General features: G+C 40.6%; 1 protein-coding gene across 1 annotated transcript in view; it reads left to right on the forward strand.

The window, feature by feature from the left end:
- gabra5 (gamma-aminobutyric acid type A receptor subunit alpha5) overlaps positions 1-26,514 on the forward strand; it is a 52,350-nt gene that overhangs the window by 20,245 nt on the left and 5,591 nt on the right. The window contains exons 6-9 of the mRNA XM_034674675.1: positions 2,052-2,134; positions 15,949-16,092; positions 22,616-22,768; positions 23,022-23,233. Coding sequence (XP_034530566.1) covers positions 2,052-2,134; positions 15,949-16,092; positions 22,616-22,768; positions 23,022-23,233 — 592 coding nt within the window. The remainder of the gene's footprint in view (positions 1-2,051; positions 2,135-15,948; positions 16,093-22,615; positions 22,769-23,021; positions 23,234-26,514) is intronic.

Here is a 26,514-nt window from a genome sequence, read left to right on the forward strand (position 1 = left end):
AGACGTGGGGAGTAAAACCGAGCTCTGCCAGAAAGGCAGCGGGACCTTTCTGAAGGATTGGTCACAGATTTAGTGTTTCTTGTTGTTTTATTTGTCAGTATGTCGACGTGTGTCTTGGTACAGCTACAGCTACAGCTACAGCTACAGCTACAGCTACAGCTACAGCTACAGCTATGAACATGTAGCTATGTGGCTATGCTAATTAGCGCTAGCACTTATCCATGACAAATAAAAATCATCCACTAGATCTTCAAATCTGCAGACGTGGGGAGTAAAACCGACCTTTGTGTTTATTAAGACAGCCTACAACTAGCATGCCTCCCTCCTAAGCTCCTTGTTAGCACACATGTGTGCAGGTAATGAAAAACGGAGGGGGGATTCAGTATTATTTTATACAGTCTATGGGCTGAACAAGCTCCGAGCTCTGACTCCGTGACAGACCGGATATTGTTGTTACGTAACAAAAACACGGAAGTCTGAAACGGCTCGTTTCACACACATTTATAGAAAGGTGGAGAAATCAGAACAGGGGCAGAATGGATTTTTTTCATTCTCGGGGGGTTTGTAGACATGCCAGGGAAACATATTTCAGGTAGAGAACCATTAAAAAGTCAATTATGCATAATATGTCACCTTTAAAATCAGCTATGTATCCCCAGTCTGGACTCAGTTATGTCATTGAGTTAATCTTTAAAAATGTCAACACCCTGTAATCATTGTTACCGAGCAAATCCTGCCTCACACATCCTTTCTTCATCTTTCTTTCTTTCTTTCTTTCTTTCTTTCTTTCTTTCTTTCTTTCTTTCTTTCTTTCTTTCTTTCTTTCTTTTCTTTTCTTTTCCACTTTGGGGTGAATTACACTTTTAAAAAACGTCTTATTTCATATTGTTTAAGATTTATTCTGGATTTTTTGTGCCTCACTTTCCTTCTGATTTTTCTGAAAATTGAATCTCAAACTTGAAGGAATCTTTTTTAGGTTGAACAAAAAGCTGAACACTTAACAATCTGTCAAAGAGGCTGGCCTTTAAAACGTATACCTTACATTAATGCTTTATAGTTTGCTAAATCGTCACCAGCAAGTTCCTCTGTAGACAAACAGGATACTAGAATCTGAACCCTTGTGTTGTAGGAGTAGAAAGTATCTCCTAGTATCTTCTAGTATTACATTGTACGGTCCAATATTAAAGAGCACACGGTTTAAATGTCTCCTGTCAGTGTCACAGTTTTAATCCGTCTGGTTGGATCAGTGTGGATGACAGCTGGTCTGACATTTATAAATCTGTCCAGCAGAGGTCAGCATCACATAAGACTGTGTGGCTGATAGTACCCTCCAGATAAACCCACTTGTTTGGTGTTTTGTGTCTAATAAAGCTTCATTTTCCAGCTTTGTTTCCACCCTACAGACAGGTGGCAGCCTTACTCCACTCAGTAATCCTCAGCCCTTCTCCAAAATGATTCCTGCTCTCAGTTTTGCAGACACAGTTGCATCATTGTGACTAGATGGGCTTCATTGCGGGTCCCTCTGGTGGCTCGGTGTCTTATTGCTCTGTGCTGTGAGGAAAATGACATTTCTCTCTGCTGTGAACTAACTGAGTCACACTAATGAAGATGGAGCAGTATTCTCATTGGTTAATGGCTTCATACGAAATTAAACACCAGCCAAATGAAGCAAATTATTCACAATAAGAGGACGTGCTATTTTCTGTAAATGGTGCCCATGATTGTGATGATGATGATGATGATGATGATAATGTTGCACAGTCAATTTACCTGTGCATTAATATATTCCTATCTTGTAGGTTTTATTACCCGTCCTAAGATCTGCATTCTTCTATATGTTTTTGTTTCTGTCATTATGTTACTTTTATCACTTCCTATTTTGATATTCATGTCACTTTATCCCTTTTTTATGTTCTTACTGTCATTTTAATATATTGGTGCATATATTTTCCTTGCAAGCTGCATTTCCTTCACTTAAAGTGCTGCACAACCAAAGTTTACCATTCAAATTCTTATTGTTCTGACTTTTATGCATGACCTCTTTGTTTCAGACTGACTATATCAGCAGAATGTCCCATGCAGCTGGAGGATTTCCCGATGGACGCCCATGCTTGTCCCCTCAAATTTGGAAGCTGTGAGTAAACATGCCTATAGGCGAATGCACACAGTGAGCATTGTTAAATCATGCAGGACAGGGTGCAGAGTAAATGTTTCTGCAGCCTGTGCACAGTGACACATGAGCTTTGAAAGTCTTGCACAACATTTCTTTACACGAGGCCATTAGTGAGAAAAGTAGCATGTGGTTTTGACGTGGCATAATTTTTAGTGTGTCAGTCTCTTTCAAGTCGGGGGATCCAGGATGGATGTACCTGAGTGTGTCTGACAGCCCGTGTCCCTCAGGTGCTGAGGCTATTGTTACAGTGGTGCAGGAGATAGCCATGTAGACAGTGACACACTGCTCCTGATTAAGCCATTAATCAACATGTCCAGGCTGCTCTCCTGCATCCTCCCCCATCTCGGCTGCACTTAGTGGGGAATATTTAAAACACACAGCTAAATGCACACACATACACACAACCTGCATTTACCACCAAGGTAACCTCTAGAACTCATGTCCTGCACATGTTTGGCTAAACGTGCTCGTAGCCTGTTCCCAGCCTTTCACATGACTTGTAAGCTAGTTAGGCCGTGTCACACTGCTGCAGCGCTGCAGAGATCCGGGGAGCTCCTGTCATGTCAGCTTGAGATTAGGGTTTTAGGTCTTCCCCGCACTGACGTATGGAGGGTTATCCTCAGTCAGTCTGCTGCATGCATGACATTTAGCGGCTCCCACACCTGCTTTGTTTGACTAAACCTCCTCCAGCTGAGAGCGGGGGATGGGGTTAATCAGAACCAGTAACTAGGACTGCCTTGGATTGTGCTCTGAAGCCAAGTAATCAAACGTCAATTAACTTCTCAGAGAGCCCAAAATGCTGAAACCTGCTTGGATTAATTGGAAGAAGTTCAAACACAGAGATCTTTACCCTGTGTCCTGCAAAATCTGTGCTACGGAGGCTAATGGTTAATGAGATACTTGATTAAATTACTTAATTGATCCGTACAAGGATAATTATGTAAATAAACACAAAAAATGCAAAAAAAATTGCACTGAGCTGAGGTGAAGAAGAACTGTACCAACACTGTAATATGTAATAATGTAATAACGTGCATGGATGAAAATTGCTTCATTAAGTTGACGCCAGTTGTAATGGAAACAGAATTAGAGCCTCTGTTATGATTACACTGCAGGATCATTTAGGATCAAAGGTCATTAGTTCGGTTAAAAGTTATGCTACAACTGGATGAAAAATTGGATGCTGTGAATCATAATCCAAAAGCACTTCAAATGTTAAAATATGTGCTTGAAACTGTGCTTAATATTAATTAACACATGGACAAATGTCTGCATTAAAAAATAACATTGACACCTCTCAACTTTGACCCTCTTTCTTACAACACTCTTTTAGGAAAATGCATGAAGATGATTGAATGTGCTTTGAATTCATATAAAGATTTTTTTTTTCTTTTTGCAAAGGCTTAGTTGCTACAAACAGCGCTAACAGTGCAGTATCTAAATGCTAACGTAAGAAAAGGAGAACTTTGTTGACCCTGAAATGATTTTAAAAAACCTAATGCCGGTGTAAAACTACAGCTCGTGCGAGGTTATAAGCTGTAAAAGTTACTGTGGAGCAGCATATCCTGTTTTCTCCGACTCCATTAACCCCCGCTAATCCTTTGACCTAATGGACAGCACTCAACCATGAGCTGCAGGCTTTCAGAGCGACAGCAGACCTGTACTGTGCCGTTGTGTTAATCACCTCTCATGGACTGAGCTCTGCCATCAGCAGGCTCGCTCTCTGCCTCCTGACTCTCTCTCTGACTCTCTGACTGGAGCTCAGCAGTCTGTGTCATGAAGCTGCTGTGTTTTTATGACAATTAAGAGGAAGTGTGCTATGAATAGAAATCTCCTGAGTTATGTAAATTCAAAGAAAAGAAATGAGATCTGTTGTTTGTTGCTGTCAGCTGTGTTTGTGTTAAGCTTGCTTTAGTGCCCAGGGTTGAGTTTGAATGTGTTGCATTTGTTTCATGCATTATTCACAATTAAGGATCCTGGGAGGAGTTTTTAACTGGGTTTGAAACAGACTGAAAATGATACTGAAGTCTCTCTGTGACCTACAAAATTAAACACAACTATCAGCAACAACATTCAAAGTATTATATTGTAACTTTTAATGCTTGTAACTGCAGCGAGGGGAAGGTTTTAGACTAGATGATTGACAGCATGTTGAAAAAACAACCTGCCTCTACTAATAGCAAATATTCAATATGACACATTTGACTGTTCAAAGAAAGCAGGGTGAGATATTTTACCATATTTTTATGCTTTGGCTTGTACAGGACTAAATCAGCAAAGAGATAAGATACCAGTCTTTATCCACAGGGGGTGCCACAATCAACACAAACTGAAAGTACCTCACTGCAGGTTGAAACAACACTAAAGGCTGATTTATACTTCTGCATCTCCCCTACGCAGCAGGGTCTGACGCGGACATGAGCCCCACATACTTGTGCGTCGGTGTGTCCGTGTCGCGCAGCAATTCTCTGCCGAAACGCCTGAGGGCAGTGCGGTCTCTCTGATAGCCGGTCGCCTGCTTCCGGTCCTGCTACGATCTCTGTTTACTTTTCCACAGAGTTTCAGAGCGTGTTCTGTTAATCTACAGCTGATACATGTTGCTGTTTATCATACAGACATGATTACATGAAGAATAGAGAGGAGGAGATGAAATACACGGCGGATGTCCGGGATCCCAGAAGTGTTGTAAATGCGAGAAAGACAAAGCCGCCGAGCGGACCAATCACAGAGCTTGCGGTCCGCGTCGGCTCTATGGGGAGTTACATTTTGGAGGAGGTGCACGTCAGCTACGTGCGTAGGCCACGGTGTAGGTACGGGAGCTACGCGGACCCCCGGCGTAGGGTACGCCGTTGATTCAACGCAGAAGTATAAATCAGCCTTTAGTCCGGACTGTTGACTTTAGATAGAATAGACAACCTGCTGTCATTTCCCGCCTACTGTGAGCTTTGACGCAAAGAGACTACCAAAAAAACGTAACCTCTTAGAAAGATGAACACTTGGACATAAATCAGCATGAGAAGAACTAACTATAAAAACATTTTTAAATATTTGCAGTGTATTTTTTGATTCATAGTTTGACCCATGCTCCATCTGTTGTGTGCGGAATGCGGGGTCTATGACCTATACTGCAGCCAGCCAGCTGGGGGAGCTCTGTGGTTTTTGGCTGTTGTAAGTGAAGAGTTAAGGGTGTCCATTTCTATACACAGCCTTTGGTATGAGTGCTCTGTAAATTTAAAGTATATGTAATGCTCCACTACAGCTGCTCTGATTATTGTTAAGTTACTGTATCACAGTCAAAAGTCTCTGTCTGCAATAATCAAACTAATGCTGAATCTAAAACGTCACCAATTCAGCCAGTACACTAAAGTTCCTTTGAGTCAGTTTCCTGCCATGCCAACGGGCTATAGTTCTAGCCTTGACTCTCACCCTTTTAACTCTCAACCTCTCTCTCTTGTTCTACTCCTGCGTTTATTCTTTTCTGCAGAGCCTTGGCTGATCCACACTAGAAGGTGTTCTTTGAATAAAGCTACAAGTTTTGTTATTGTTAGTTTCAGTCTAAGTCAAAGTAAAAGCGAACAGATGAGAGTCTTGGTTGCAAAAATTATTATTGAATAATTCTTGTTTTTTTATCTGTTTTGCTTCACTTTGTTCAGTATAAATGTTTGCATCTAAGACTCCTGTCTGTTTGCCTTTTGCTGATTCCTTCCCTCCTTTGCTGCTTCTTCTAATAGCTTGCACATGAACAGAGGAGGTCATGCTCCTGGATTGTAAATAGAAATGAAGCAGACTGACAGAAAGCACAGTAAAACAAAGATTATTTTCACTTAATATGCTTTAAAGTTCATTCCTTCATAAAAAAATGACATCCTGTGTTTGTTAAAGAGTGTCCCACTGTTCATAAGAACATATGCTTAGACATGTTTGTTTGCCTTAACAGAAAACACAAGCAGGAATAGAAACAGCATCACTTACAGCAGCTGGGGGAAAACCAGCTTAACTTCTCACTGAGAGTGTTTGCAGAAAGGACTGAAGGAGGAAGTCACCTCTGCAGGGGACACACCTGACACAAGTCAGGGACTTAAACCAGGTTAAAACTGTTCACTCAGAGTGCTCCTGCACAAAGCAACAGACCCATACTTCCATTCTCTCTCTATAGGACCAGGCTTCATTCACTGCCTTCTCATGTCATGCTTTAGCACTCCTTCATTTCCCCCATGGATGACTTGCAACAATCAGTATGCAAACTAAGCTCCTGAGCTGTAGCAGCATGTGTGTCAGCTAAAGGTCACCTGTGACAGTCCACTTCTTTGTATTCTAATTATTGTGTTTAACCACAGCTGCTAAAGCCTGGGTGTGAGTCTTATAAGGAACTCTCTGTAAATGTCATTGACTACAGATTATAGGCACAGAAAAAAAGAGTATTTTTAGAGAACAACAGCTTTTTTAATTAACATTTTAATATCAGAATCATAAAAGTTATTCATAGAGCACATTTCAATATCAAAGTGTTTGGTAGAGGAAGCAAAATAAGACAGAAAAGTTGTTAAATCTTAATATTTTAAAAGGAAATTCAGGAGCCAGTGCAGTGAAGGAAAGGCGAAACTAAAAAAATTGAAATATCAGGAGACAGAATGACGCTCTGATTCAACGGGTCAGGGAAACTAGACTTAGGAAAGGATGCAAAGGACCTTAAAAGTGATCAATAGGATCTTAAAGGTGACATATCATGCAAAATGGACTTTTTAATGGTTCTCTACCTGAAATATGTGTCCCTGCATGTCTACAAACCCCCCGAAAATGAAAGGAATCCATTCTGCCCCTGTTCTGATTTCTCCACCTCCACCGGTCTGTAACGTAAGTCAGAGCTTGGAGCTTGTTTCAGCCCATAGACTGTATAAAATACAACTCAACCCTCCTCTGTTTTTCATTACCTGCACACATGTGTGCTAACAAGGAGCTTAGGAGGGAGGCATGCTAGTTGTAGGCTGTCTTAATAAACACAAAGGTCGGTTTTACTCCCCACGTCTGCAGATTTGAAGATCTAGTGGATGATTTTAATTTTTCATGGAAAACTGCTCGCGCTAGTTAGCATAGCCACATAGCTACATGTCGTAGTAGCTGTGTTCCAAGACACACGTGGACATACTGACAAATAAAACAACAAGAAACACTAAATCTGTGACCAATCCTTCAGAAAGGTCCTGCTACAGGCGCCTCTCCTTCAGGATCAGATTCTGGATCAGATTCAGAGGGTTGAAGTAACGTGGATCTGTGAGCAGCCGTGTATATTCAGCCAACATGTAAACATTAGATCAACGTGCTGGAGAGCCGAGGCCACATCCACTTCCTGAGGGGGCGTGGTCAGAGGGAAAACAGCCTGTTCTGAACAGGGCTGAAGAAGAGGGTTTTTCAGGCAGACCAAAATCTGATTTCAAAGTGTTTTTTTGAGCAATAAACTTTAAAGACATGTTTTGGGGACCTCTTAGACCAATATATATTGATGAAAAAGAGCGTAATATGTCACCTTTAAAATCACTTTAAAATAAAACTCAGAGCATTGCTTATCGGCTGAAACAAGAAGGATGAGATTACATTTCTACAAAGTTTGGAGTCTTTCTGTTGGCCTCAGGTTTTGCCGTAGGTTTGGTTAAATCTTACGCCCTGTAAACAGAGTTTATAACTCTCAAAGAAAGCGGCCCCTTTCTCACACGTCACTCCCCACTCTCTCTTTCGGTTTCCTCCTCTATCCACGGTCCTATCCTCTTAATAAAGGCATAAAAGCCCCAAAATAAACTTTAAAAACACAAAATAGGTCTCTAATGTTGTTGTACCAATTTAACTAAGAGTTAAAAATCAAATATCCTAGGTTAATTTGCTGAAAACTTCTGTAGAACAAGAATGGACACCTTTGGGAGACCGGTGGGGTAAAAGATGTGTCACCTTTGTATTTTATAATTGTTATGAGCATGATTTGAAGATAAACTGACTTCTATATGTGAAGCAAAAGTACAACAAACGAACCCAACACACTCTGTCAAGCCAAAGAAGTATTTCACATGAATGAAACCACAGGAGCTTCATGACACTCAGTAGTTGCCATTAATTCAGCCGGTGTCTGTGTCCTGTTTTGACACACTGGATATTTAGTATTCTTGCAGTGTTGCTGTAACTAAAACAGATATCACATTAGACAACACACCACAGCCAAACTGAAGCCGTCTGACCTGATATGCAAATGTAAACCTGATGAGTTTTGAAGCCGGCGTGGCAATCGTGGTATCGTTTATATCAAGCAGTTAAAAATTGCTGCAAAATGGACTGTCTTTACGAATAGGCAATATTTTTTAAAAGTCATATTAGATTGTACTTATGATTCTAATTTATTCATGGGTATGGTAAAAGTATTCATGACACAAATATGATTCAAGCGAAACTCCTGGCTCACTGGCTCACCGCCTCAGATCTCTGTTGATGGTTTTGAAGCATTCAGCTTGCTTTCATTACTTTTTGATATCCTGATTTCGCCTCCTGAGAAGATCAAAACATAGAAGTAGTCTCAGTGATGACAGCCATTGGTTCCTGAAGCAGAGTCTTGAAGCCAAACGATGGTGGTCATCATATTGGAAACACAGGCTCTACTTGACTCTCAGTCAACCAAGCAAGAGGCAAAGAGGTGGAGCTTAGGCTGGCCTTAAGCCTTTCTGCTTATAGCTACATTATGCCCAGCTGTCAGTCAAATCAGTCACTCTAATAATGCCTTACTATCAAGCTTGTAGCCTTCATATCTTCCAAATAAGAAATTGGCCTTTGAGACCAGAAATGTTTTTTTTGTAGGAGGCTGTAAAAATGTATTAAAATGAGGGGTTAATGGGGTCTCCTGGGCTTCTGGAGCCAGCCTCAAGTGGACACTCAAGGAACTGCAGTTTTAGCGAGGTCAATACTTGGAGGGCACACAGTGCTGAAGCGTCAGTCAATCAGCTCTCTACACTGTGTATACATCGATCCTGCTGACTCGCATAGGTCAGACCTTTCTTACCAGACTCATAGCAAAGAGGACAAGATGTAAAAAAAATCCATTTTCATTTTAGGTCCAGCAGGAGAACATTCTTCCGTTGTGTGGTCAGTCCTATTCCCTCGCACTACGACTCCCTCTTCTCACTTTGCATATTGCAAGGTTTCATTTTTGAAAACAGAAACAGTGCCACACTGTGTCTCATGATGTCATGGTACTACTTTAGAAAGCATGAATGTTGGAAATGGATGCATTATACAGATCTGCAGCATGTGGCAGAGAATAAGTATGTGATATGTGACACCACATGATTGAGTCCATGATTCTGCATCTAGACTTCTGGAAGTCTGTCTTGAAACAAATCTTAGGTGTTGTTTTCTGAAAGAGTGTGAATGTTCCTCTTCTCTGTGCCAACAAATTCAGCGCACAAATGACCTCAGCATCGGGAGATGTTTTAAAAGTATGACTGATATTATGAAATCTGTACAGGATACTGTCTGACCACAGCTTTTTTAAATGCTACCTCTGAAGCATATCTGATCCCAGAACCACTTCCATACAATTAGAATCTAAGTTCTTCTGATATCCTTGTATTTTAAATGCCACACAGGTAAAGTAAGACACAGAGGGATGATATGCCATAGACAAATACTGAGTCCGTATATAAGGTATTTCCAGATATGGCACAGGGGTTATTTTAAATAATTTACTTAATGTACTTGTAACTTTGACACATCTGGACACACTTTATTACATGGGGGAAATTCTGTTCTGTATTTTCCCTGATATAAAGCCTATCAATAAATCTCCATGTATGCTTCATGCTCCATATAATATCTCAGGATTCTTGGGGTTGTGGCTTAGTGCAAATAATCTAAAGATTATCTGAAGTGAAAATTAGATCCATCCAAATCAAGGGAATATCTTCCAGCAGTTTTTTTTTACTTCATGAGTTCTGCACCACATTCCTACACAGAGGCACAAACATTTAGTAAGACTGATTTATATCTACTGAGAACACTAGAGCTTTGAAAGTTACACATTTCATTAGATGAATACAAACAGCTGCAGATTTAGACAACCAGAGACAACAGAAGCGGTGATCTACTTCCAGCTACTTGGAGTTTGAGCTACACCTCTGAGCATAGGGGCAGATAATCAGACAGATGTCAGAGGACAACTGCTTCACAAAAGCCTGCAGAGATTTATTTGGTGTGACAAGTGCTGCATATTTTGTACATGCACTACATATCTCTCAGTGTGTAACGGTGTTATCCTTTAAATAATAAATAAACATAGTCTTGCAGCTCTAAGTCATGTTTCAGACCACACTTGTGCTGCTTTTATTTGAACATGAATCTTTAAGTCAAGATCTTAAAGTACATTTAATTGCATTCATCTTAATCACAAATCAATCAATCAATCAATCAATCAATCAATCAATCAATCAATCAATCAATCAATCAATCAGACTTTATTTATAAAGCGCTTTTCATACAATGACATTGCAACACAAAGTGCTGTACAAGAAAAACAACTTAAAATAGAATAAATTAAGAAAAAGATCCCAGCCCCAGCCCCGACCCCAAACCCACCCCACAATCCTAATGTTAACAACACAATATGCAACAATAGTAATAAAAACAATAAAAATAAAATAAATAAATAAAAAATCTAAATAGTTTGCTGAACGAACTGAGGAAAAAAAAGAAGAAAATCAAGACTCCCATAAGAACTGCTTTAAATTGCTAATATTGACTTAAACACTGTTAAATGTGAGTCATGTAATTTTAAACATGTGTTTAAAATGCAACTCTCTGGATTTTAAAAACTGTGTGACAGCCCTGATATCTATTGAGAAGCACAGCCTTTGACTTATTTATATATCTCTCACTGAGCATAATAAAAGTCAAAAAACACTCAAATCTCTTTTGCAGCTTGTCCAGAGGAGAGCAAAACAAATTCAACCAAACTGTCACCCTCAATCTTTTATTACACTGGATTAAAGTTCATTTTTTCATGTTACTCTTAGAGCAATGAATGGCTTAGCCATTACATAACGTGTCTTTTATCTTCCCGGGTACAAAGTGTTGCATTCATCCACAGACAAAATAAAGCCCTCTGGACCGCTCAGGCATGGACTCAATCATTAGGAGGTGAACAGTCACTGGTTTCATCTTTTCTCCACATTTTGCAGATGAAGTGTAAAAGTAAGGCGTGCTTCTTAAAGAATATCAAACATTTAACGGCTCATGTAACACAGTTATACAGAGACTGTTTGAGACAATGCAGAGAGGCTGATAATCCACAGACTGGTGGACTGGGCTCAATCTAAATTGCTGTGAAGTCTTCTAACACCACAGTTGCTGGATTAGTGCAATACTATCGGATTGGACACTGCACGGCAGACGATTGAGAGAGGGACACACACACACACACGCACGCACGCACACACACACACACACACACACACACAGTCTTAGTGCAGCAACATCATGTGTGTGCTGTGTAAGTCAGAGCGAGAGTTTTTGCTAATTTTTGAAACAAACATGCATGAATGAAGAGAGTTTCTGAAATACATCAGAGACAAAGCGACTCTGAGGCTTACGCTCAGAGACAGAAACCATCCGCAGAATACTAAATCCACAGCTGAGGGGTCAAACCCAGTGAGTGAACCTGGAATCATTTGAGGCCATCCCTCTGACCGTGCCAACATTTGCACAGAACCTGGTCCTCTCTGTAACATCTGCGTATTGTGATTCCCCTCGACTGATTACATCAGCTGCAAACAGCAGCTCTTAACAGTGACACCAAGTTAATCTCAGTTTAATGAAGCAAAGTGGGTCAAAGGTCAAGTGTTGTGTCACAGCAACAGCACATCCAAGACAGAGCAACACAGTTACACAAACATCTAAACAATTTACAACAAATAAAGATCCGGACTCACATCAGAATCCTGCTGGAGGAGATTCAACCAGAACTTTCTGCAAATCTGTGAAACACACATTTCTGTTTAAACTACTGAAAACTTCCCTAAAGAATGACAAATCCATGAATTGATGTGCTTAGGTTGTCATTCAGGTTTTGATCTTTAGAAATGATTCAGCTCTAAGATTGCTGTCACCTTTCTGGAAATGCTGACTCTGACAAACTATCAGGTTATATTGGATCTGGCAAAGAGGTGAAGTTGAGGTCTTTGCAGAGCTGCCTGAAGAACAGCTACAAGGCATCCACCTGTCAGTCAAATTAACCACATCTGTAAGAGTGTGTCACTTTGCATAACTTTTATCCACATGATCAAAACAGATGAGTTCTAAAGGAATTCGCCACCTTTGCAGTGGCAAAAAAAGAAATGAGATACAGAGACCATAACACGCTGTAAGTATGTTTATTTCTGCTGTTCATATGGGCTTTAATGGGGATTCATGGGTTTTTGGAGTCTGCCTCAAGTGGACACTTGAAGAACTGCAGATTTTAGCACTCCCAAATTGGACTCATTTTTCAACACTGAAGGATACTCCTTGCACAGGATTGAGAATTAGTCCAAGATAATTGCAACCTCTGAGAAAAAAAAGCCAATGGGCATTTTAAGGGAGTTTAAACAGACGATTTTTAATTTACCATAATCTGACAAGTTGGAAATGTCAATTTTTCTTATCATATTGCTTTATTTGTTATTTTTCTACGTTTGTTTGTAATGCCTTTATTTGAATGGACAGCTGGAGGTAGAATAAAATATGCAGAGAAGTGAATGGGGGTCGACATGCAGCAAAGGGTCAAGGTTGTGACTGCTGCAACAAGACCTATGTCTCAGTGCATGAGGTGCACGCTCAAGCTGCTAGGCCAACCTGCTTTCCAAAAAATCAGAATTTGTTCATGTTTTTCTGTTTTGGACTTTTTTATTTTTTATTTTAAATTAGTCAAAAAAGATTTTTGTTAACAAATCTCATAAAAAAGAGTAAAACCAACCCTGATTGTTTCCTCCTGACAAATGTTGGTCATCTGAACCACCTCTGTAAAGTTCATACCAGTAAAATAGCTCATGTTGATGGTATGAAATCTTTGTTGAAGCAGCTGAACATTGTTTGTTTGGTGTCTGTGCTCCGACCTCATCACTCCTCGCGGCTTGAATTTACATCCCAAAATCTCTGAAGCAGTGTCATGATATCTCAAACCCCTGCAGGTGGATGCTGTAGAGATGAAAGTTGAGTGCAGAATGTGTGCAGGACTGTAGGGGGGTGACAGATCACAGGGAGTGACTTGAGTGTAAACAGACCGCCAAATATGGAGGATATGTTTGTCAGGTGATTGTTAGAATGATGCATGGCTAATATGAAATCAGTGCAGCTTGAGTTGTCTGAACTAGCTCACAGGCATTGCTCTGTATCTAAAAGTAAAAACAAAAACAGTTGCAAATGGACATTACTCAAAGTGGTCATTCCTGCATGTGCAGTGTATTTAGAAACATACTGAGGCTGTAGTAGGTCTGTCAACTTTCTAATCAGAGTTTTCAGTGTAATGAGGGACGAACACTCCTCAGTGTTTTGTTGGGAAACAGCAGTGCAGGAAAGTTAGTGATCTGTGTGAGTTTATCTGCTTAACGTGAATCCATGTTCAGATTTTTTTTCATGGCAAAGCTCACAGGGGGAGAAAATCTGACCTGAAAACCACCACTACAACAAAAACTCTTATGTAATGTTATTAATGTAACATGTCGCTCGTCAAACTCATCTTTGTTTGAGAGGAGGAAACAACAAAAGCTCTCTCAAAACATGGAGGCAATACAGCAAACATGAACTCTCTGACAGGATGACAGGAAATGTGCTGGTTTCAGCTCCTGTTTAAAACTGAAAGTGGTCTGGTGATGGAGTTTAATCACAGCATTTCATTTAATTCAACTGATAGAAGCCTGAATGCAAATGATCAGGAGTTTCATGCTTTACCTCCGGAGGGATCCGTGACAGGAGCCCAGGAACTTTACCACCTGAACTACTGCTGCATTTATATTCATCTTCTGTTTGTTTCTGAAACTTTATGAACTAACTTTTCAAAATATTAACAAGAAAATAAATCATTGCATCTGCTTTTTCCAGTCCTAGATTGAAATTAAACACATTTTTACCTGGAGGTTTGGTCAAGGGTTGAAAGCTCCACTGACTAGAGCTTGATTTTCTTGATCAATTGTCTCCCTTCTGTCAAGTAGAAAGTCCCTAAAAAATCTGCAGGCATCATCAAATTGACTTTTTATTCTTGCATTGTCATCTCAAAAAGCTATGGATGGTTACAAAGTGACAAGTCAGTGTAATTCTAGGCTGCAAGGTTTAAAATCTACTGTCAAACACCACGTTTCTATTGCTCAGTCCTAAAATAAAAATAAGGACTTTGTATGAGAAGCTCGACTTCTTGTTAACTTGTGAGGTTTGGGGACTTTATTGCCTCATGTAACCTCAGAACAGGAACAGTACTTAGGGGATCAGTACACATTGAAACAGTAGTGTTAATATGTGGAGGCACACCACGGTGCAGGGCTGGAAATGAAACCTGTCGGCTAACTGGGGTCTTACTGTGTGCTGTTCTCATCCTTTTACCAGGTTCATTTTTTTTCAGGCACTCCAGCTACCTTTAAAAGTAACTGCTTTTCAAGCCAGGTGAAGTAGAAACTGGCTTTTATCCAGCGCTCAGGAAGGCTGTCATTTGGCTTCAAATCTCACATGTTGTCCTTTCTATATAAAGTTCATTTTCGTGTAGAAAAGACTACTGACGAGTAAAATTTGAAGGGCTGATCCAAAATGGTAAATTCTAGACCAATATACCAATATGGATGCCACTGGTAAAACTGATTTTAGAGAAAAAAAAACTGAATTTAGCAATAAAACAATGCAAAATGTATTCAAAAGCATTACCTGGTTGTGTTAAACACTGTATTCTTTATTAGCTTCCATAAAGTGGTCACTAGTCTTCCTGGGGTCCACACAAATTTAAATAAGAAAGACAACTATTTAAAACTGCACATTATCCATTAAACCCATGAAGTGTATGCAAATAAAATATATAGAAGACGTTTGCAAGTAAACAATACGTAGCATTAACTGAAGCATTCATCTACAACAAAATCGAAAATCTCTCAAACACATCGCCCCAAAATGTAATAAATACTTGATGCTGATTGGTCAAAACCCCAGACCGATGATTGATTGTTGACAGTGAAAGTGATGCTGAGGACAACCTGATCACACACATCATATAAGATCAACACACAGAAACAAGTCAAGCAAGTTCCATCTCTGCCTGTTGACACTGTGGCAAAAATGTTACTCACTGTTAGCATGCTAAACCGGTGAGCTAAACAACATGGAGGAGCTTTTCTTTTAATATTACTGTACCATTTCCTGTCCTGCAGTCAAGGCAACAGCATGAGAGCTGATGAGAGCTATAAGTGTGTCAACTGCAGAGCTCTGAGAAGGAGGAGAGCAGAATGAGGACAGAAATGTCAACATCAATATTCCTGCAGAAGTTCCACAACACACACAAACACACATCCACCTGCTCACTGTACACTATCCCTTCCTTGAAGCACTGATACGTGTGCTGCAGACAATCCTGAGATTAAAGTAAATGCTGGAGTCTGAGTGCACTGTGTTGGGAAAAGTATACAGGACACAATTTTCTGAATCACCCTAATCATTGTTTTCTGCAGTTCTTACTGAGGAATTACAAAAGCTTTAAACATAAAGCTTAACATTTGTTTGTCTTCCTCTCACAGACGCGTATCCGGTCTCAGAGGTGGTCTACACCTGGACTCAGGGAGCAGCCAAGTCTGTGGTGGTGGCAGAGGAAGGCTCTCGACTGAACCAGTACCATCTGATTGGACAGACTGCAGGAACAGAAGACATCTACACCAGCCGAGGTAAACTCAAGCCACAGTGACCTGACCCAGGAACACCTGGCCTCAGATTAGAGATTACCTCCTTCATCAAACACCTACGGCTTAGCAGAAGCTCATGTGGTGCCGTACCTGCTTCATCTTGTATCACTCAGCTATTTCCTTCCGTACAACAAAAGTGATACACACAGACTCTCTGAGAAGGGGAGGTAGACCCCTGTGGTCTGAAAGTGAAGCAAAGGCCAAAGGAGTGCAAACAAGGTCCAATTCTACAGAAGCCTGAGAGAGATGAGCTTTCTTCTCTCTTGGTTTGCAGCAGCATTTAACATTTGAAGAATGAATGCATGGTCTCTGTTGCAGGTTTCAAGTGCCCTGCAAACCAGATTGATGTTCATTTCAAAAGCTATGATCCTTAAGGCTCTAAAGCTTTGTTAATTTAAGGCCACCTTGTGATTGACAAGCGTCTGCTAAAGCCACACGAGAAGTATGTTTTAATGATTTGTGTTGTGTCGGCTCCTCTTCATCTGAAGCTTTTTCAACAACCCAGTTAATATCTATTGTTTTACATGCAGAAATTTGAGAGGTATTGGAACAATATTGGACAACCTCTAGACTGAGCCTGCAGGTGGATGGAGAGGTGAAGGTGAGGCTGTGAGAACAGGTAGCAGGTGTGATACAGGTAACAGGACAGACAGGGAGGTGGAGCTTAAAGACGCAGTGAGGAGTTTTTAGAAATATGTCACTCCTATACTGACACCTCTTCACGACCACAAATGAGATTACTAGTGAAGAGATCTGTTATTTCTTCATACTGAATTTTAGTTCCTGTGTTCAGATCAGATTTTCACCCCTCCCTCTGAAGTGCCTCTGTCTCTGCTGGTAAAGTTTGTCATTTAGAAGTAAGTTATCAAGCAGGATGACTTTTTCCTCTTTAGATAATAATAGCTAAAAGCTATTTATGTTATTCAGACATTTATTGAGACACCAGAGCTCACATCATGACACCTTGGCTGACAGGTAATGTTAAACTGCTATGTCTGCACATGTTTTGTAAGCTAGCTAACAGTAATAAATCAGAATTTACAAAGTTCAGTCGTTGTAAGTTACAGTTCATAATTTGACGTAGCTACAAATCTACACATGACCTCATCACTCTGCGTCCTGATAAAAGTTGTCTGAACAAAGAAAAGTTGGATTAAAAGAAGATCTGTGTTCATTCATTCGCTTCAACAACAAATGCATGCTTTAGAAAGAGACAGATCTTTACCACAGGGGGTGACGGTGCTCATGGGAAATGCAGTCTTTCATCCAAAGGGGTCACCTGAATCAATTAATTAAATATCCTGCTAAATGAGACGGTTATGTTCTGTAGGTGAATGTAAGAAATGATGAATGTCGAGTGTGAAACTGGTGCATCTAGAGTTGACTGCCTGAGCTAGCTTGCAGTCATCCATTTAATTTAATTTATCCTGACATGCAGGATCTGTGTTGCAAACCTAGCTGAGTGCAACCCGCTCATTCAACTTGGTCTGGCTCCAAAACACCAACGTGGTGAATGCTAGGCCGTTTCTCAAATACAGGCCATCATCATACAGTTGCTACAGCAGGAGCGTTAAGCCCCGGCTTCAACCCTTTTATTCAGCTCTGTTATTAAAGTGTGTGCAAAGTAAGAATGTTGTGAGAAGAACTTTTTTTTTATTTCAAATCAAGCTGGACAGAGACAATGAATGAATCCCAAGGATTTGAGAATGCCTCCCACTCACAGCCAGCTGTCTCTGGGGCAGATAGTGAAGAGTAGAGGAGGAGGGGGGCAAAAAAAATCACTTATCCGGGGTCTGAGCCATCGGGTCTGTAGGGTTAATCCGTGTGCAGGCCCATCAGTTGTGCTTTTACTAAGTGACGTCACAGCGCAGGGATTGGCTGCTTTGGTGGAGAGGGGAGCTACAGCTGCTTAATTCTGTTATGTAAAGAAGTATGGTAATACATTTCTGCTGCTTGTTGCTGGAGAGTTTATCACAGAGGGGGAGTTCCTATAGCTGTATTTATACTGAACTGGTTCCTTTATCCTGCCTGTTCACACTGGATCATGCATGGGAATGAATCATATTCTGTTACGTATGTCATGGAGCTTTTAAAGCAGCAGCAGGAGGAAATCCTGTCGTGCTGCTGGAATCACCAGCGCTAAAAAGTGGAGATTAACACTCATGTTGCTATATATTACTGTGTGCGTTCCTCTGAGCCCACCCTGTACTGTTCAGACACACCAAGCTAACACGGCTTTAACTAGGGGTGCTAATCTGAGGTACAAACCCTCTTTAACAATCCAAGAATAGCTCAGCCAAGAGCTCATACTGGGCTGAGTTGACCTTTGACCCCACAGGTTAAGCCTCTGCGGATGAATATAGATCGAGGCATTGAACCGATGGTATACAAACCTTGTATATTCATTACATTACACACTGCAGAGCTCTCAGGCTTTTGTAGGACAAGCAAAGCTCAACAGATGGTTCTGATCTGTACTCACCAGTTCACCAGCATAGCCGCGTTGTTCTCTGCTATGAATGGCAGTTCTCCACAGACGCTCCAAAAACACAACAGTAAAATCCACCACAACCGCATTTTCACGCCTCACAGATTTCCATCCACTTCCAAGCCCAGCAGGCGGTCAGATCAGCGCAGAGTTGGCCCAGTCGTGCCACCACAGAGCAGGGCTTCCTGCACGTAGTCCTCGGAGCAAAGGCAACACAGGTGCCCCTTTCATTAATGACATGGTGCTGGTCGCTGCATAGCATGGAGCTTCCAAACTTTCCTCCGTCCCTCTCAGCCGCCCTCCGTCTCACTCATCTGTGCACCTGTGCTTAATCACAGCTGACCCGGGGCTGTTGCAGAGTTGGAGCTCAAGCAGGCAGCGATGTATGTCCCCAATCAAGACTGGTCGGCCCTGACAGAACGGCTGGACTGGCTGTTGCACACATGTACACACACACTCACACATTCACACACATAGCAGAGAGAGAGAGAGAGAGTGAGGGCGAGAGAGGCAGAGCTAGAGGGAGAGAGATACAGGATGCAGATTGTGACAAGGGATTAGTGAGACAGAAAAATCCGATTTTGCCAGGAGAAAGCAGCAGTCATCTGTGGATTTTCTATAGTTTATCAGACTCCACGGCTCGACAGGATTTTTGAAAAAATCCTTCAAACGCAATCTTCAGTTGATTAACAGGATATGATGAGTTCTCCACCCGACTCTTTTTTTAATAATTCAGCTCACAGTTCTGACCTGCAGGTTGTCCAGTGGAGTTTACTTGTGTAGCTTTCAATCACAGCCTCCCAGGACGACACAACAGCAACAGATTAGTGAAGGAAATGAAAACCAAACAAACAAAACGTCCCAAACTGAGTTTCTTTAATTAACAGAAAGCACAAATGACAGGATGTGAAAAACACCAACTTCTGCAAAGGAGACAAATTCCCTTCTGTAACAGGTCTGAGAATAAAACTGTGCAATAATCTGACATAGAGTGAGAAAGGCTGCTGAGGCTGGAGTAAATACATGTAACTGACTGTAAACTAAAGGATATAACTTTAATGTGGAAACAAAACAAACCTTTTAAATTGGATGATATAAGAGCAAATGGTCATGCTGTAGTGTTATTGGTAGTTTATGTTGTTGTTTTACACTTGAGACGGAATATATATTAAAGCTGGGGTTGGTAATCAGATTTAGATCCACTTTTTGTTATACTGGTTAAAATGATCTTTATGTCCTGATGGTAATCAATACATAATTTGTTCTTTAAAAACAGTGAAAAAAAGCTGCTATCTACAGCCGGAGTAAACCTGGGAAAACACCAACCAATCACTGTTTTCGGGTCCCAAAATTTTAAACCAATCAAATCCTGTCCTGCCGTTCTGCCTGCCTCCTGTGCGTACATTTCCCCAGCGTTCACTCCCCATCCCCTGCCTCTGCTTCCTCTGACTCTACTGACTGCCCCTCTCGCTCGACCTCGGGCCTGATGAGGTGCTTTACTCAGGACTGTAGTCCGGATCAGAGTCTAAAAAGCTCTCACTGCGGGGGCTCTGACAATCAATGTTTGAATGAATGAAGAACTTCTCCTCTTGTCTCTCCTCTCTCCCGCTCACACACTCTACACCTCTCCTGGTGCCTTCACTGACTGTCAACACTGTAGGAATTAAGAACATCTACACTGAACACGTTTAACAAGCAGTAGCTGTTACAGTATTACATGTGTTATAACTTTACTCCTGATATCATGTTACCAGTACAACTGGATAATGCTAGCATGACAGTTGTGAGTGCTAACAGCAGCCATGTTTGATTGTGTTTTTAACTTTCATTATGATAATGTTTTGGTGAGGACCGGTTTTGAATCAGTCACGATCATATGGTCATGAATCAGCGGCGCTCGTGCATGTGGGGGGAGGGGGGGTTGTTTTGGAGGAGCTCTCAGGGGAGGGGGGGATGGGTTAGACGGAGTCCTGAAGACATGCTACATTCAAATTCATGCTAGTTTTCCGAGACTACCAACCTTAGCTTTAAATATTTTAATATTATCACTAAGGATGTGTATGTTTATTCATTTGAATTATTGTATGCCGTCACCTTTGCTAGACAGCAGCAGAATTACTTATTGATTCAACAAATTTGAAATATCTCTATTATTGTAAGACTGAAATGTTGGTCATATACTGTGTCTAAGTTGTAGTACAGCTACCTGCCACTAGTTGGGGCTGTAGCTCCAGTTAATGGCTACTGCTATAATGCTATAAAGCTCTACTACCTGGATGTAAACAAGCATCGATTACAGAAGTCGTCTTGGAGAACGATGTGGTTTGTCAGTATGTTGTTCTAGTAAATGGAGATAAAGTTGTATGTAGGCTGCGTCTGGTTAAACTGACATATAACCACTCCACCAGAGTAATGAGGAACCAGCACAGACATGAGGTCGTTAACCGGCAAGTAGTGCTGAGTGATATGGAAAATGATGGTATCACAATAGAATATTTCATATTTCATATCAAATCATTATCATTATAAATGTAAAGTCAGATTTCTGCTCCTGAGTGAAAGTTGAAGAAACCAGACAGTTTGTTAGTTTGTATCTGGGTTTAGTTTTCTGATTAGCTTCTTGAAACCATCATTTCTGACGATGCTAACAGGAAGCAAGTCTCAGGTTGAGCTTATTAGCATCATTTTATTTAAATTTACAACAAAGATATATCAAATTGTATACTGTGTATCAGTTTAGTAGAGTGTTGTTTTGAGTTGTGCTCTCCCCTTTAAGATTACTCAGGGTTAAGGGCAGAGTGTCCTACGGTCGTGGTGGACATTGAACGTGTTAGAAATGCAGAAGTTGTCTCTGTGCTCTTCCTTTAACCACATCCTGTTTCAGCTGTGTTTACATTCTGCTCCGAACGTCTTTAAGCCCCGCCTACCTCTCACGCTGCAACATGATTTGCTGTTCAATGCATAGCGCTTTTCTAGTCCATCTGACCACCGAAAGTGCTTTTACACACTACTTGTCACATTCACCCATATTCACTCACTGGTGGTAGAGGCTGCTATGTAGTGAGGGACCATCAGTGTAAGCTGATCTCATTCGTTCACATTCACACACCTCTGAACAACAGCAGGAGCAATTTGGGGTTCAGTGTCTTGCTCAAGGACACTTCGGCATGTGACTGCCGAAGCTGGGATCGAACCGCCAACCTTCTGATTGATATACGACCGACTCTACCCACTGAGCCACAGCCGCCCCATTTACATTTAGAGTATTCAGGAGTCAGGATTTAAATTTCTGTTATATGAATAGAAAGTTGGTCGCCTCTGAACATTCCTAATCATTACTTAATAATATAAAAAGTCTAAAACCAAAAGCGTGTCAGTCCGTCTCTTGGTTTGTGCCTCTACCTGCCTGTGTGATTCCCAGAAACAGCTGCCCTCTGCAGATTCACAAACATTGATCCAACAGGCTCAAACATTCACCGGGAACTATTTAAAGCCTTAAATGACTGAAATGTGTTCCAGTGTTTACAAGGCTGTGTTTGTGGGATTGACTCAAAATAAACACCGCCTGTGTTCATGTTAGTGAGGGTGAATGATGAATATTGGTTGAGTCTATTAATAGCTCTCAGTCCATTCATTCTCAGCGCCCTCAGGTCAGATTTGTTGTGACGGGTTTTAGCTATTCAGAGTGGGGATTATATTTCCAGAATAAGGCTGCAACTAATGAATATTTTTATTACTGATGGATCGGCTGCTTATTTTGTTGGTTAGTTTGTTATATTTAGCGTTGGAAAATGTTGAAAATGTCATGTCGAATGAAGAAGTCCTCGCTCTATGAATAAAAACTGAGTGATTGACATCCCAAAGTCTCAGTTTGCTGCCATAGAGGAAGAAAGATAAAAATGTCACATTCGGGAAGCTGGAATCAGAAAACTTTTCACGCTTTTTATTTTTAAATCTCAGATCAAAAAACTGAATAGCAGAAAAGTTATTGATGGTTGGTCGTGTTGTTTATTTCAGGTCAATACACGGTGATGATGGCTCACTTTTACCTAAAGAGGAAGATCGGCTACTTCGTCATCCAGACCTACATGCCCTGCTTCATGACTGTGATCCTGTCACAGGTGTCCTTCTGGCTCAACCGGGAGTCTGTGCCAGCGCGGACTGTCTTTGGTGAGTTAAGAAAGCTATGTCAGGTGGTGTTCTTTCAAAACTAACCTGTAAAGTAATTGTTAGATATTTGCGGGGCACACGACTCTAACACTTGAATGTGAAGTTGAATGAAATCATACCCAGGTGTTGCTGTGACATGATTTGTCCGTAATGCTCTTTAATGTGTCCTCCTTTCTCAAAGACCTAATCTGATGGAATAAAAACAGAATCAGAGTCTGGTTTGTAAGAGTGACCCAGTTTCCTCCTCCACCAGGTGTGACCACAGTGCTCACCATGACCACTCTCAGCATCAGCGCTCGAAACTCGCTGCCTAAAGTTGCTTACGCTACAGCCATGGACTGGTTCATCGCCGTGTGCTACGCCTTCGTCTTCTCCGCCCTCATCGAGTTCGCTACAGTGAACTACTTCACCAAGAGGAGCTGGGCCTGGGATGGGAAGAAGGCAATGGAGGCGCAACAGCCTAAAGTGCGTATTGTATTTGTGCATGCGTGTGTGTGTGTGTGTGTGTGTGTGTGTCCTTGTTAAACACACATTGTGGGGACCCATCACTGACGGCTAACTCACAAAGTGGGCACCAAACTATTCTCAGCATTGAGAAGTTTGAATATTCTGTACACAGTTTATTTTAGGGCTAAGACTTGTTTTGAATCATAGACTGTATTAAAAGATAAATGATAGCTCCAAAATAGTAAAGCCAAAACATTTAGAGCTCCCCCTGTTGGTTGGCTGTAGTATAGCACATAGAGCCTACCTCCTCCATGTTAAAGCTCCTGTGAGGAGTTTTGAATTGGTTGTGAAACAGATTAAATTAATACTGATGCCTCTTTATGAACTACAAAAGCAAATGAAACCTTCAGTTGCAAGATTTACAATTCCTATATTTTAGTTTTTAATGCCTCAAGTCATTGTGAGGGGGTAGGTGCAAGATGAGCTGATTGACAGCACACTAAAGAAAAAGTCTTTCTTAACATTTTCAGCAGCAAAGATTGCATGATGGGACTTTTTGACAGAAAAACAATCTTGTCATGTACAGGATGAGATCAGCAAAGAGGTAAGATGTAAATATTTTTCCCACAGGGGGCACCCAACGCATACAAACGGAAAGTTCCTTACAGCAGCTTTAACCAAAGGCATGGGTCAAACAATCAAAATTAAAACATGTCAATCATATGATTTTGGTCAGTGTAGTAGGTTTGAAAGACATCTATGGTCCTGACAGAAGAGGGACATACAAATACTAACGTTTATTGGGCGCCATATGTACAGTTGTGCGCACTGGAAAGAACAGCTACAATTCTCCACATTTAGCTACAAAACATTATAAAAATGTAGAGTGAATTTTTAAAAGTCACTTTTTCATCACATTTAGAGCAATATTTGTGATCTTCTTCACATTTGATTTTGTTGTGAAAAATATATTTAAGTTATAATCAGTGTTCTATCTAAATATAAAAGTTAAATATAAATGTAAATGTTGATTGTTGAATCTAAATGTCAAATTAACACTAGGCAGCAGTTTAAATCTGTATATTAGCTCAATATTTAGGATCGCAGAGCAAAATTTAACATTTACATTTATATTTATATTTAACATTTATATAGCATTTATATTTATATTTAACATTTATATTTAACATTTATACTTAGATTTAACAATGAAAATTTATATAGCATTTATATGTATATTTAACATTTAGATTTAACATTTAGATTTAGATTTAACATTTAGATTTAACAGAGATTAAAACTTAAATACATTTTTCACAACAACATTAAACGTGAAGAAGATCACAAAGATTGCGCATTACAATAGGCACCCCATAATCATTAGAGTAATTTAACTCACAATAACCATGACTGTCTGCTTTAAATCTTGTGAGTGTGCAAATGTTTGGCTACAGCAGGCTCTTCATGTTGTCTCTCAGCTTGGTTTTTAAGGCATATAGCTGAGTTTCTATCTGGCAGATGGAGAAATATTCATTTATTATCAAGCTTTTAAAAAAGGACTCAGTTTGCTTACAACTGTTGAAGAAAATCATCCTTCCTCTCATTGATTTAGTATCTCAGTAAACAGTTTCCTGATTAGCTTACGGTCCAGAATGCCACGGTCAGATTTTCAATACAGCATGATGTGCATTTTTGAAAATATGGTTGGGTTGAACAAACAATTAAGCAGCATGTTATTCTTCCCACCTTGACATATTTTTACAACTTTATTACTAGCACATTGTTAGCTTAAAGGCTGCTTGTTTACCCATGAAGCAGATGGATCAATATAAGTATGTAGCATTAGCGTTGGAGTTAAGTTGCTATTGCTTTGCATTTTTAGCTGCATTTGGACCAAGAGTTCCGGGGTCTTTTAGCCCCCAGAACTATTTTCTTTTGAACTAAAAAACTCCTGTGCCCCCATTGTTGTCTGCGTTTTCCCGGGCTGAAGTCCTGGGTAGATTGTGCAAATCAGGCCAGTGACGTATGGAGAAAAAAAAAGTAAATGAACTACACCACCAGACCAGTAGAGGGCAGTAAAACAAAGACCAATGCCATTCATCACAGATGACACCATAGAAGCAGACGGACAGGCAGGTATCATTATGAGCAACACAACAGTTAACCTGTTAGCATGAAGAGACTCAGTTGGCGCTGTTTTAGATGGTGCTATATTTCATCACAGATGGATTCACTGAATCAACACGTAAGAGGAGATAAGCGCGAGTAGCAAAGACGTTTCAACATGGCTTTAAAATCCTTTTGAACTCAAAAAGCCGTGACAGAATATAATCTGCCCAGAGGCAGTTTCTGGAACTATTTACAAATCCAACATCTTCTAGTCCATGTTATGGGGATAGGTACTCCACCTAAAAAAAAGCTGAGATCGGCCGGTGTTTTTGTTTAAACCGCGACCCTGTTAACTGTAGACTTTCAGTCGGATGCATCCCTCATAAACGTCTTTAGACGATCATTAAATATCTGATGAGGATATTTTGAAATCTTAATAAAAACTAAACTAGTTTGCATTCCCAGGAACTCCCTCTGTGTTTCAACGGCTGTGTAAACTCCACAAACACTGACAAGTTCAGCTGAAGGTCTCCAGTTTACAGGGTCACTTTTAAAACCGTAACACCGGGAGAGACGCATTCCCGGTGGGCTGAGAGAAGACTACTGTTACAAGCTGCTAAATCAAGAGAATCACAGCTTCTTCTTTTGAAAAGTACACACACATACAAAAAGATAGAACAAATAAAAACTAATGAAAGAAAGAGAAATCAAGTGAATCACAGATGTGTGTGATGTTATTGTGGACGGCGGGTGGAATAAAAACACTGCGGTTCATCCACCAATCAGACACGTTCAGCATTGCAGGCCCTGCCCCCTGAAAGCCCCGGGACCTTTGAAAAGTACTACCCCCTAGCAGTGGCTTTTTAGGGGGGAGATGATCTACCCCTGAACTAAATTTAGACCCCGGGTCCTCCGGTTGAAATGCATGATTTTCCGGGGTAAAGTTCCTCTTGTCAGAAAACACCTTTTGAAAGCATCCCAGCCACCGTGCTTGAAATGACCATCCCTGGTTTGAATAGGACTCCACTTGCTCTCTTTCCTGGAGTTTTTTTCCCTCTCTTTTTCTGTGCTAGAAGTCGGGGAGTTGTAGTGAAGAAAGCAAGTGAAAAATCCATGTGGCACATGATTATAGAGTAAGAGATGAATAAGACAAGATGGAGAAGTTCAGAATTAGTGGATCAATAATTCAG

This window comes from Notolabrus celidotus, chromosome 2 (genome assembly GCF_009762535.1).
Source record: "Notolabrus celidotus isolate fNotCel1 chromosome 2, fNotCel1.pri, whole genome shotgun sequence".
In the NCBI taxonomy this organism is placed as follows: Eukaryota; Metazoa; Chordata; class Actinopteri; order Labriformes; family Labridae; genus Notolabrus; species Notolabrus celidotus.